Consider the following 13,120-nt stretch of genomic DNA (forward strand, 5'->3'; position numbering starts at 1 on the left):
TAAATAAATAAATAAAGCTACATGAAACAATCCATTTAAAATTTCCAGTGGTGGATGTCCTGCATCCGTATATAGCAAAGCAAGAAAAAACAAAGAATAAAGCAAATGTTTGTTGATGCATTATACGTAAATTTCAAGTGAGTATGAAAAAATTTACTACGATCAGAAGAAATTAATGATAATTCCGTAAACTTGCACATTAAAAGTATGAGGTGAGAACTGAGAGATGAGAAAAGGAGTGAGACAAAGGATGAAAAACACATGGTGGGTTAAAATTAGGGAACATGTAACTTGTAAGAGATCTCAAAATTTAGAATCGAGAAGAGTACCAACGATTGGAAAATGAGTCTTTTTCTATTTTTGTTGATAATCTTTCTGAACACATTTCGAAGAATGAATTATTCCATCTGTTTAATTGGACTGGACGCATTAACGACATCTATGTATCACGAAAACAAAAAGGTGGTACTATGTATATTTTTGCGTTCATCCGAGACACAACGAAAGGTGGAGCTCTGAAGGTTATAACAGAAATGAATCGTATGAGGTTGAGAGGAAAGATTGTGTACGTAGGAGAAGCGAAGTATAGACGAACAACTGAGACAAAGGTCCGAAAGACAGCTCAGGAAGGAGGTGATAGTCAGAACAAGATAAATTCTTAGTTTCAGGGAGAAGATAACTAAAGGCAGGTAGAGAAACTAACAAGGCACCAAAAAGAATCAGACCTGTATGAAAATGGGTGGACGAAGAAAGTAGAAGTATCGGTGGTGAAAGAGAATTTGGACTGGCTACAGAGAAGTCTGGTTGGCGGTACGACGAAGGCAATTGATTTTAGTTCCTTGAAGAAGATGATTGGAAAAAACCTACCTCAAGTTGTCCAAGTACGGGAATTGGGAGCGTATAAAGTTCTTTTGACTTTTGATTCTGTATTGAATGCAGAAGAAGCATATACGTTTAAAATGCATAGTCTCTTGCGATTCTTCCATAGTATATGGAGATGGGATGAGACGAAGCGATGTGAAACTTGAAGAGTGTGGTTAGAATGCTATGGAGTTCCGTTACATAGGTGGTCAGCAGATACCTTTAGTATGTTAGGAGGCCAATGCGGAGAAGTAGTCGGTTATAACAAAGTGACAGAATCATGCATGTCTTTTATTGTTGGACGAGTGCAAATTGATACTTGTATCATGGATATGATTAATGAATGGATCCATATTACAATAAGTATCAGTGGATTCGATGTGCTAGTGAAAGAAGTGGGACGGGAGGCTTTTGATTTGAATTGTTATGTAGAAGTTAATAGAAAAAGTGATTATAGCTGTGAACAACGAAGAACAGTTGCGGAAAAGGATTGTGCGGGTACGAGATTAAGGAGTGCACGGGCTACAAAACCGACGGTTTTCAACAACCAAGCAGCCGATGTGGTGATAGGGGAGCTGAGGGAAGACGGAAAAGATAAGGGCAGCTGAGGGAAGACGGAAAAGATAAGGGCAGCTTGGTAATTCCTGAAATTATTTTGAATGAGTGGATTAATGATCATTCAAGACAAAATCAGATAAAAACGGTAACATATCAACCAATTTATGAATGAATTGAAAGGAGAGTGGATTGTGTGGGATGTGATTATATTAATTATGAAGTTGATTCTAAAAATACAGTTACATGGATTTATGAAGGTAACTTTAATAGGCTGGTAAGGAGGGCACTACAAAAAAAGGGACATAAAATGGCATAAATATTACGGCGGTTTTGTAAAACTGTCGTAATACCCGAATGTTATGGCGTTTTTTATTGTTGCCATAATTAAATTGCATTTACTGGCGGTTTCTATTGATTTTGGCGGTTTTAAAACGCCATTATCACTTCTATATAAAAAAGCCTAACCCTAATCTAATTCTCATTTTCAGTTGAAAAGCAAAGTTTGAATCGCTGCCACTGGGATCTTCTCTCTGACGATCTCCTCTGACTAATCTCCTCCGGTGACGACCTCCTCTGACCGATCTCTTCCGGCGACGACCTCCTCCAACGACGACCTCATTTGGCGACGTTTTTCTCAGCGGCAGTCTTCTCTGGTGACCTCTCCTCCAAGGACAATCTCCTCCTCTGACAGTCTTCTCCTGCGACGGTCTCCTCAAGCGACATCTCCTACTGCAATGATCTCCTCCGGTGGCATTCTCTTACGCTGGCAATATCATCCATCGAGCTAATGTGCTGTGAGATTCTCCTCCCACAAGCTCGCGAGGTAGGTTCTTCTCCCTCCTTTCCTTTTTTCTCTTGAAAATATTTTACTCTAATTCCTTCGATTTCTTGAATTATTGATCCAAAATTTCAGAATACATGATAGATTTTGCGAAATGGCAACTACAACTACTAAAACTGCAGGAGCTAGGGTTTCTGAGGAAGGAATCGTTGAAACATTTCATAATGATGATGATGAAGTGCTCGATGATGCGGAGAATGGAGTTGCGGTAATTTTGTTGTTTTATTGGATTATTTGTGCTCAAACCTCATACTTTAGAGATGTGTTATCTTTCTCGGCAAACTCCAACTTAATCATCAGTCCATTATGATCTGCCTCTACCGGAGTCAATTGTCTTTTCAGATCTTCAATCAAATTTTCTTTTGCAAGAATAGATTTATTAAGATGAGCATTTTCAATGGCTGATCTAGCAAGCTCTTCAGTGGTCTCCTCATTCCCTAACCCTATCCTCTTTAGCATACAATTCCTTTTTCCTTCCCCTTTCATGCCAATTCATGCTTTAATAGTATTGATTGGCTTTAATCTTCAGTAAAATTCAGTTAACCGCACATAAAGTTTTAGCACAAAAGTTTGCATTTATAGATTTGCATTTACAGATGAAATAATTCCAAACTAGTAAAGAGAAAATGTTAGAACTTAATAGGGAAATCATTTCACTACAGATAGTGTATAAAGTGAAAGATGCTTAAATTGACTTTTTCTGTCTTATGCTTTGTTAATAAATTTTTCAACCATCAAAATGGCTATATTATCCATTTTAAATTACACGATGAGACAATTTAGTTTTCCAAACAAGTAACAGCCAAGCTAAACCAGTAGGTGACATTAAAAATGGCTATTCTGAAAGTATTACTTAAAAGTATTACTATTCTGAAAGTGTTTGGGGGAGATTGTGTGGTACATTCTTATTCTTGTTTTGGGACTACATAAAATAAATGAAGTATAATTTCATGTGCAGCACAATGAAAAGTCATTCTCTTTGAAAACAATGGAGGATGGTCAAGTGCTCCTATATTCGGTTAGTTCATTCAAGTCATAATTTGCTGGTGGTTGTAAATTCTCTGCACACTTTTGGAGAATTTTTATGTTGACTCTTCTAAGATTTTGCTTTCCCTTTTCAATTGTATGTTCATATTTCATTTTCTAGAACTCCGTCAATGCTCGGAAAACTAGAATCCCATATCCATGGTTACTTTTTAATGAGAAGATAAAAGTGAACTCTGTTTTCCTCCGCGACCCCACAGCTGTGCCTGATGCAGTGGTGCTTCTGTTTGGTGGGAGAACTTATTGAAAGGGGTTGCTGTGAGTGCCATGTGATTTCATGATTTGTTATTAGTTCTCATTTTTATTCAATATTCCAAAGGTTGTACAGCTTCAGTTCCCATCTATGCTCTAGTCGTCTGATATTTTAATAGAATTCCATCATTTTCTTTCAGGATGGCCACTTAAAAATGTTGGGAGGATATCTGGAGTTCTTCATGGAACCTCCTGTTGCTGATCTGTACCAGTGTAAAGAGAGAACTTGATGACTTAATTCAAAGAAAAGTAAGTACATATTAATTTCATGCTGCTAAGAGCTTTTCTGTGATAACTAACAATCTCTTCTCCTCATTGACCTTACTTTGTTTAATTCCAGGTTTTGATTGTTCTATGCTAACTTCTGCTACTTATTTTATTTAATGCCAGGTTTTGAATTTTTTTCCTTGTTCAATTTATTTTTAGGTCAGAAATTGGGGATTATTAGAAGAAATTGAGTAAGTTCTTCACCGAATTTTTTCGTAATTATAGGATTGAGTAAAATCATGTGAATACTTGTTTTCTCCTGGTATTACGTGCACTGTGAACTGCATAGATCTTCTTTATGTTTTCTGTTTGTAGAAAAATTTTTTAAGGAATTTAGGATTGAAATATAACCAATCAGTACTATTTTCTGAGCCTCAAGCATAGATGAAAAAAGGCAATTTAGGATTCTTAAGAACTCAGCATTCTCTATGGAAACATCTGACGATTTGCTACTGATTTGTAGGGAATATGAATTTGTTCCACTTTCTTGTTAGTGGATATATCAACCATTAGATATAATTTACTCACCAATTTGAATGGTGATATCATAGAAAGTCACATAAGGTGAAATTGTCTTGAATTGGCTGAAATCTCCTCTTTCATTGTCTATATGTTCACTAAAGGTTGCTCCCAACCTCATCTTGTTGGCAGGCAGTATACCATGTCCTGCTTTGTTATCTTTGGTTTCTCCTGCACTTACAAAATAATTCTTTCATGAAAACTTAAAATATACAAAAGAAAAGGGAAAAATATATATTGAGGCAGTTGCTTGGAATATTTGGTATCAGAGTTGTGTCTTGTCCCTGGTGTTTCACATGCAGTTAGAAGCTGGTCCTAACTAACATGGAATGTATATTTACTATGCAAATCTAGAAGAGAAATACTTACTTCTCTGTAACCGTAAGGCAATTGTTATTAAACATACCCCAATAATTATGCAAGCAGATGTTTTATCTTGTTCTACTTTTTATGTTGTTATCATTGTACTTTGTTCATCTCTTGCTAGTTTCCCATGTTCATCTATTAATATATATTGTGTGTTTCAGATGAAAAAATTGCCTTGTTGGGTGCCATTCAATCTCTCTTTGAAGGTTCAATGTATACCTTTGTGTTCCTATGGGAAGCTCACTGGCATCTAGGTTGATGGCTCGCACATCACTCCGAGTAGAGGGCTACATGCAGATTGTTTTTGCAGTTTCTGCTGCTTATCTAATACTTCCCATTTTGACCATTGTATGCTAGTCTTCCCTACTCTATTTAGTATTATTATTTGCATTGCATACTATTCTGCTATAAATTGACTGGTTTGTTGGGAACAGTTCGTCGTGTCTCCTACAAAGGAGAAAGGTGGAGGCATCTCATTTGCTGGTTCCATTCAGCTTTTGGCTTCTGTACTTTCGAGAGTTGTGTTGGCATATTCTGGCCATCTATTATGATGAGATCTCAATACATTTCGAAGGAGGCTACGAGCACAATCATGAACTGTAGGATTTCAATTGCATTGTTATCAACTGGACAAGGACAATACCACTTGTTGTACTTAGAAGCTTGAATGATTTAGTGTATTTCTTGAACATACTTCTTCAGGTAATCTCTTAGCAAAACCTTTTTATTAAAAACAAACATTTTGGTATCAAAAGAACAGAGGCTACAAACTCTCTTACATCTATCATATTGTTCATTAGATTAGTACATCATAGAACATTCTTAGGGATGATAAATAGGAAAATGCTATAATGTCTATTATTATCATGATTATAGTAGCTATGAAATTTTGATCGCACTTAAAAAATATAATTCAAATTAAGGTAATGTTTTTTTTTATTTGATAACATTTTGAGAAGAAAGAGACTAAAGTAGTAGACACTTCCATTTCTGTTTGAAGTCTTTTTTTTCTTGATTTATTGCACGATAACATAGAAGTTATGAATGCTACCATTGCTGTCATTATAGTGAATGTCATGTATAATAAGGATTTATTGTGCAATTCTAACTCTATCAAGTTTCATTTTTACAGTTTAGGTTGGCTTATGTTTCTGCTAGTACTGGATCAAGGGTGATTGATATAGTTGACCATCCAAAAGAGATTGCTATGCATTATTTGCATAGCTATTTTCTTCTTGATTTATTTGTAGTGATTCCTTTGCCTCAGGTAAAATTTTCCTTTCTTTTGACATTTTACTTACAACTGGTTTGAAATGGTGTAGAAGTTACTTTTTTTTTTTTTTACTTGTGACTTCTCAAAAAGTTATTATTATTTGGTACAATTTTTAAAATTAACTTGTGATTTTCTAAAAATTTATTTAAAGTATTTATGAAAAAAAAAGTGATTTTTTCTCTTTTAAAAATTATCTATCATTGTAAGTTTAAAATAAGTACTTCTATGACTAAGACTAAACACAAAATAATTTATTTATAAACTTTTTTTATAACTTTTTATATTTTAATTTTTTTAAATTTTAATTAAGTCGACCATTAGTATTTTGAATATCCGCAGAAATATAGTACCGCTTCTTTTATGTGAATAGTGAGGTTTAAAAACCTGAACATGAATATAGGACTACTACTTTGAAAGGATAGAATTTATGATGGGTTTATTGTGTTGTAACGAAACAAATTGTGTTGATATCTATAATGAAATATGTGCAGATAATAATATTGTTTGTGCTACCAAAGTACTTGGGTTCATCAGGAGCAAATCATTCAAAGAATCTTATATCTGCAGTGATCCTTGTGCAATACATTCCCAGATTATTCAGGTTCTTGCCATTGCTAATTGAAACAATTTAATTGTTATCTCTATTGTGAAAAAAGAAAAGGAATCCAAAGCCTTCTATCCCTCTAAAACCTGTTGGCAATTTTCTGTCTAATTGGCATAAAGATGCGATCTAAGTGTGAAGATAAACCTGTTGTCCACCAACCAAGGCAAAAAGGGAATTCAAGCAGAAAAAAGATTAGTGGAGCTATTTCTTCTTTTCTTTTTGTTTTTTTAAGTGTTTTTGGTATCCATACCGTAGTGCATTAGATTCCTATTGGCTATTAATATTACTTAATTAGCTTCAATATATATATATATATATATATATATATATATATATATATATATATATATATATATCTTAATTATTTTTTTCTGCTTTCCATATGTCATTCATATCCATATATAATTAGAGCGTATTTCATCTTTTTTGTATACATATACTAGTATATGATCGTTTTTTGAACTTGAGTCATTTTCTATCTCAGATTCTCCTTACAAAATGGAGCAAGAAACAAAGATGTTGGAACAAGTTTTCGGGATGAAACTCACACAAGAGACCAAGAAACTAAGGCTGGCTTGTTTTAAAGTTAATTACAAAAGGAGAAAATTTTTGGCCTCCAAATCTTATTCATCATCACTTAGCTAAGCTACTTGTCTTGTATATTCATATTTTAAGTACTAAAGACAGCACTTATTAGATGGTTTAAATACATTATTAGATATTAACATAGTTTAACTGATTAGTGTTTATTGCAATGCTTGTATTTTGGTAAGTTTAGTGAGACAAAGTTTTGTATAGGAGTTATTACTTTTGATTTTCAATAATAAAAAATTATATATTATATTAATATTTTGTTTATGAGTTATATAATATTTCATTTATGGATTATGATTTTTTGCTATTGTGAAATTTTAATCACAATTATTTATTTAACGCAATAAAAATAACAATAAAAATTGTTTTTATAAACGATAAAAAATATCACTGTTAGGGTAAAATGGCGGTTCAAAAATACCATTTTAACCAACCAAAACGCTACTGTCAAGGTAAAAATGGCGGTTTAAAAATGCCGTTTTAACCAATCAAAACGCCACTTTGTCAGGGTAATAATGGCGGTTCAAACCGCCGTTTTAACCTATCCAAACACTGCCATTTTGACCCTAGAAATAACGGCGGTTTGAACTGCCGTTTTAACCAATCAAAACGCTACTCTGTCAGGGTAATAATGACGGTTCAAACCGCCGTTTTAACCTATCCAAGAACCGCCATTTTAACCATGGAAATAACGGCGGTTTTGAACCGCCGTTTTAACCCATTCAAAAACTGCCGTTTTAACTCAGGAAATTGTGGCGGTTTTCAAAAAACCGCCGTAATAACCAGAATGGCGCCCAGAATTACGTCGCTTTACGAAACCGCCATTATTGGTAATAATGGCGGTTCAAACCGCCATAAATACCCAAAAAAACCGCCGTTTTTACCAGAATTTTTTGTAGTGGGGGTAAAAGGAATAAGAGAAAGAAGGTTCTTTGTAGGCTTGGTGCTAGGTCCAACAACTCAAGGATGTCCAAAAAAAAAAATAGGAAAGGATCCTTGGGCCCGGTCTCCTCAATCAACCGATTCGGTGATGTTAGGTTGGGTCTAGAATCCGGGTCAGACTTGTTGGAAATGGAGCACGGTTTCCACGATAGGGATGGGCACGTTAGAGAAGGGTCTACGACAAGTGTGCAGGAAGCTGCATCTGCGAAACTTGTGCTGGAGACCGACGTGAACCAGGCCAAGAAAGAACAAATCGGTGTTGAAGGAGGGAAGCTAAAGGCTGGCCACGGCAGAGAAGGCTCAACGTGGCAAGGGATATGCGTAACCCTGATGCCACCTATGTTGGTTCGTTTGATCGAGAAAGAGTTGGTGGCAGAGAACCAAGCCGCTACTCTCCCGGAGATGACATTAAATGGAGGGACTGGGGGTTGGGTGTGTATATTGATGATGATGGTGCGGAAGACATTGATGAAGGAACGGGTGATAGGAATGACATTGCGAATGATAGTGGCATGGGTTCCGGCACAAAGGGAACAACAATGACAAAGGGACAGGTGAAACTATCGGAACACGATGAAGAAGTAGCTGGGAAGAGGGTTGTTGATGATGTTGGTTCAGACAAGAATGAAGGAAGTAAGGGGAGCAGAGATAGTATTTTGGAGGAGCAGATGCTTGAAAATAGAAAAACTTGGGATCTTGCGTTGGATGGTGGAAATTTGAGTATCGTAAAAAACCTCAAGAAAAAATTTAAATTGAATATGTTAGATTTGTTTGAGACTAAGTGACAGGTAGTGACGAAGTTTGATGTAATAAGGATTTGGGGAGTGATGCTACAGGATGAGAATATGTTGAGTTGGAGGGTGCCTCAAGTGGTTTACTGTTAATTTGGGATGAAATAATATTTAAAATGAGATGTTGTCATAAAGGAGAGTTTTGGTTGTGTGTTGAAGGGGTCTTATTACAAATAATTTCAATTATGCTTTCTTTGGTGTATGGGGCTCACACAAGAGAAGAGAAATTTGCTGTGTGAGAAGAATTGAGTTATATTATAGGGTTATGTCTGTCTCTATGGGAGAGTTCAACGATATTGTGCAGGTGGAAGGAAGGAAGGATATTGTCAGATTAACAGAGTTTTAGTAAGAATTAAATATAAGAAGATATACAACTGTTGGACTTCCACTTAGCGATCTTGCAATCAGATTGACAGAATTTTAGTAAGATTGAAGTGGTTGGAGATGTTTTTTCGAGTACACAATTAGGAGTACAAAATTAGGAGTACATTATAGAAAGGAGGAGCACAAAAAATGATTGATAAATTTTTTGCAATTTTTTTTAACTTATTTATTTGTTTGTGGTTATTCTTACTTTATTTATTGTGTTGAGCTCTCTTATAAAAAAAAATATGAAATGAGTCATGCTTGGATTGTTGGAATCTATAAAATTTTATTCTCAATCATGTAGGAAAGATAATTTGATAAATATAGGATCACTGATACAGTAAAAAACCTGTCTAAAAAAGAAAAGAAAAATTAGAATATTGTATATGAATTAGATATCACTATTCATAATGTCTTAAGATAAATTCCACTATAGTCATATATAATACATTGCTCATTATCTAGGAATTTTTTATTTTAATAAATAAATTAATTATAATAATTACTGAAATAAATAATTTAAAAAATATTTACTAAAATAAATACTTTTCTCTTATCTTGTTTATACTGTAATTGTTTATACGGTAAACAAGATAATTTTATACTGTAAACGAGATAAGACAGGTGGACGCGACACGTGTATATCTTGTTTACAGTGTAAACGAGATACATGTATTTTTTAAAAAAAATTGAAAATAATAAAAAATATTAATAATATCAATAATTCAAACTTTTAGCATGCAATTAGTACATAAAAAAGTTGGTAGAAGAGATTAAAATAGATATGTTTGATCAATTAGTACTCAAAAAGAGTACATACAAAATTTTAAATTAAATTATGATCCAATTGAATTGATTTGAAAAATAAAAAATTCGTACGTGTTCAAGAAAAGTTCCATGATGAGAATAAATACGGTAAATGTGCCCACTTCTAAACATTGAAAGATAGGAAGTTTGAAGTTGATGCACGATAAATAAAACACAAGAAGATCATATAGCCGTTTGCAGGTGGATAGTGGGAGATAACGTGAGATAACTGTTTCAATTCTCTTCCCACTATCCCCATCAACCTCTCCTAACAATTGACAAACGGTTATCTCATCTTTTTGTATTTTATTTATTTATCGTACATCAACTTCACGCTTTCCATATTTCCATTTTAATCTATTCTACCAACCTTTTTTATGTACTAATTGCATTCCAAAATTTTGGATTATTGATATTATTAATATTTTTTATTATTTTTAATTTTTTATTATTGCTAAATTTTTTTTAAAATACATGTATCTCGTTTACACGATAAACGAGATATATACGTATCGCATCACCTGTCTTATTTCGTTTACAGTATACATGCAAAATTACCTCATTTACAGTATAAATAAAATAAGAGAAGCATATTTATTTCTATCAATGTTTTTTAAATTATTTATTTCGATAATTATTATATTTATTTAATTTATAAAAATAAAAAACACCCCCATCATCTAGTGATTTCGATGTCAATCAAGTTATATTATATTTTAGTCTTTTACGCTTCTTTTTGAATATCGGCATCAACTCTCTTATGAGGTTGTTCTAATAATGCTAAATAAATATTTAAAACTTAATTTCTTAGAGAAGCGGGGATGTTACGAAAAGTTGGGCGGAAACAAAGAAACTTAAAGCAGGATTTCATATAAGGGTATATATATATATATATATATTAAAGAAAGAGAGTAGAGATATTTAAAACTACAGTAGACACAGAAAGAGTGGTTATCAATACAGAGCCTAGTAATGACTCCATTAATGAGAATATCACCATCTTTGAAATGCTTCAGTAGTTCGACAAGTTTGAGCCTTAAATATTTTTTTAACGGAAAAAACAAGAAGCTCCATCAACATTTTATGTAATCAATGCATTTTTATTTTAAAAAATGTTATTTGTACACTAAAATTAATCACCAATATATTTATGTATAAAAATATGTGTGATTTAATTTATTTTTAATGTGTATTTATATTTTAACATAAATAAACTACTAAAATCAGCCACCAATATATTTATGTTTAAATACATATGTAATTTAATTTATTTTTAATATATACTTATATTTCAACATATAAATACTAGTAATTAATTTTGATAACTAATTTTAATGTACACGTAGTATAATCCTTTGATTTTATGTTGGGTTAGCAGCTTTAATCAAATAAAACAAGAGGAGAAGCATAGTTATTGCATACTACTCATTATATACGGTGGTATATATAAAAAGAGAAAATTTTTACATACAAGTGTTTTGCATTTACAAGCTTTATAAGTTTGAAGAGAATGAAATCCACTAAATACGTTGTTTATGTTACGTGCCTTTTTAACATACTTTTAAATCAATTCAAATCAATTAACGTGCAAATATATAACTTCCATTTTTCAAAAGATTTCGATTCTTTTTTTGAGTTTCTTGCCAAATTTGTTGGATCTCCTTCGTGAGTTCTCTCTTTGCTTTCTTTTTTTCAATTTTCATAGTTTATGAAATCAAGCTTTAAAATTGTTTTGAAAATAATGGAACTTCAGAAATACACCCAAACGATTACATAAATACACCCAAACGGTTACAGAAATACACCCAAACGGTTACAGAAAGGATTACAGAAATACGCCCAAACGGTTACAGAAATACACTCAAAGGATTACAAAAATACATCCAAAATAGAGGGAGACAATATATTTCTTCTTGAAATCTTTTAATATTTTGTTGGTTAAGGATGAGGCACATGGCAGAGACAATCTAGAAGAAAAACCTAGAAGAACAGTAAAATAGTACCTTGAATAATGTTTCTTCGTTTTTTCTAGTGATTTTTTATGGAGATTTGTATCTTTTCTTCTTGATTTCTTCTACTCTTCGCGAGGAGTTGGAACGTTTCTGCAGAATTGTAGTTTGTTTTGTTCCTTGAATCTTGACGGTATGCGTTTTGATTGAGGAAGAGTGAATGTGTTATGGAAGGGTGATTAAAGTGCGTGCGTTGGACGCTTAATTCTAAAAGAGTAGTGCGTGTATTTTTTTCTTGGACTTGGAGCAACTTGTATAGCTTGTAAGCTAAAAAGGCTTGTATGTGTAGTAGGCCTGATATAAAAAATAAAAATATGTACCTCACTACCTCTCATGTGTTTCTAAATCCAAACATTAGTATATTTCATAGGGTATGTCTAAAATAAGTACAATAATGATGTGTTTATTGGATGTGCCATGTTTATATATATCATTAGATTTTATTAGATGAAAATCAAAGACTAATATAAAAAAAGAGCATTGATAGATTCTAATAAATACAGAATATCCTAATACATAAATAAATGCTTTAAATGATAATATTTTAATATACAAGACTTTAAATGGCAACAAAATCTTTTATTCTTAAATAATTAAATATAAAATATATAAATACAAAATATATGAATATTTTTTATTCATTATTAATTATTATGCAAAAAATTTTTATAACATTAAAATGATATTTTAAACTGTAACATAAAAATATAAAATAATTGAAATTTTATTTTATATTACTTAACAAATAATTAGATTATTATATTTAAAATTTATTAATTAACGAATTTTGTTAAAGATATTATTATATAATATAATTTTTCATTAAAATATTTTAAAAATATAGTTTATTTAAAATATTATATATAATACATGAAAATATTAATCTATTTATTTTTTAATTTTTTTTAAACGAAATAAATAATATAATTCTATATACATGCCTATCACATTATATATTTACTTATATTAGTAACACCTAAATTAATTAATCAAACTTAAGTAATTAAAAATATAAAACATATAAAT

The 13,120-nt window shown here is 32.2% G+C and overlaps 1 protein-coding gene across 3 annotated transcripts; it reads left to right on the forward strand.

Moving 5' to 3' along the window:
- Positions 1-1,993: 1,993 nt before the first annotated feature.
- On the forward strand, positions 1,994-7,380 carry LOC107631465 (DExH-box ATP-dependent RNA helicase DExH5, mitochondrial-like). 3 transcript variants are annotated; one of them, XM_088503303.1, is made up of 11 exons: positions 1,994-2,242; positions 2,333-2,468; positions 3,219-3,278; positions 3,408-3,562; positions 3,697-3,805; positions 3,983-4,014; positions 4,870-5,056; positions 5,143-5,410; positions 5,841-5,975; positions 6,473-6,582; positions 7,070-7,380. In XM_088503303.1, the coding sequence occupies exons 2-4, from the start codon at positions 2,355-2,357 to the stop codon at positions 3,549-3,551; spliced, it is 318 nt and encodes a 105-aa protein (XP_088359429.1). In that variant the 5' UTR covers positions 1,994-2,242; positions 2,333-2,354; the 3' UTR covers positions 3,552-3,562; positions 3,697-3,805; positions 3,983-4,014; positions 4,870-5,056; positions 5,143-5,410; positions 5,841-5,975; positions 6,473-6,582; positions 7,070-7,380. The 3 variants fall into 3 exon arrangements, 1 of the variants encoding a protein (XP_088359429.1); XR_015902736.1 differs by lacking the exons at positions 1,994-2,242; positions 2,333-2,468; positions 3,408-3,562 and having other exon boundaries at positions 3,040-3,278; XR_015902737.1 differs by lacking the exons at positions 1,994-2,242; positions 2,333-2,468; positions 3,408-3,562 and having other exon boundaries at positions 3,036-3,278; positions 3,697-4,014.
- The last annotated feature ends 5,740 nt before the right edge of the window (positions 7,381-13,120 follow it).

The sequence above is a fragment of the Arachis ipaensis genome, chromosome B1, assembly GCF_059453495.1.
Source record: "Arachis ipaensis isolate K30076 ecotype BB chromosome B1, ASM5945349v1, whole genome shotgun sequence".
NCBI lineage: Eukaryota > Viridiplantae > Streptophyta > Magnoliopsida > Fabales > Fabaceae > Arachis > Arachis ipaensis.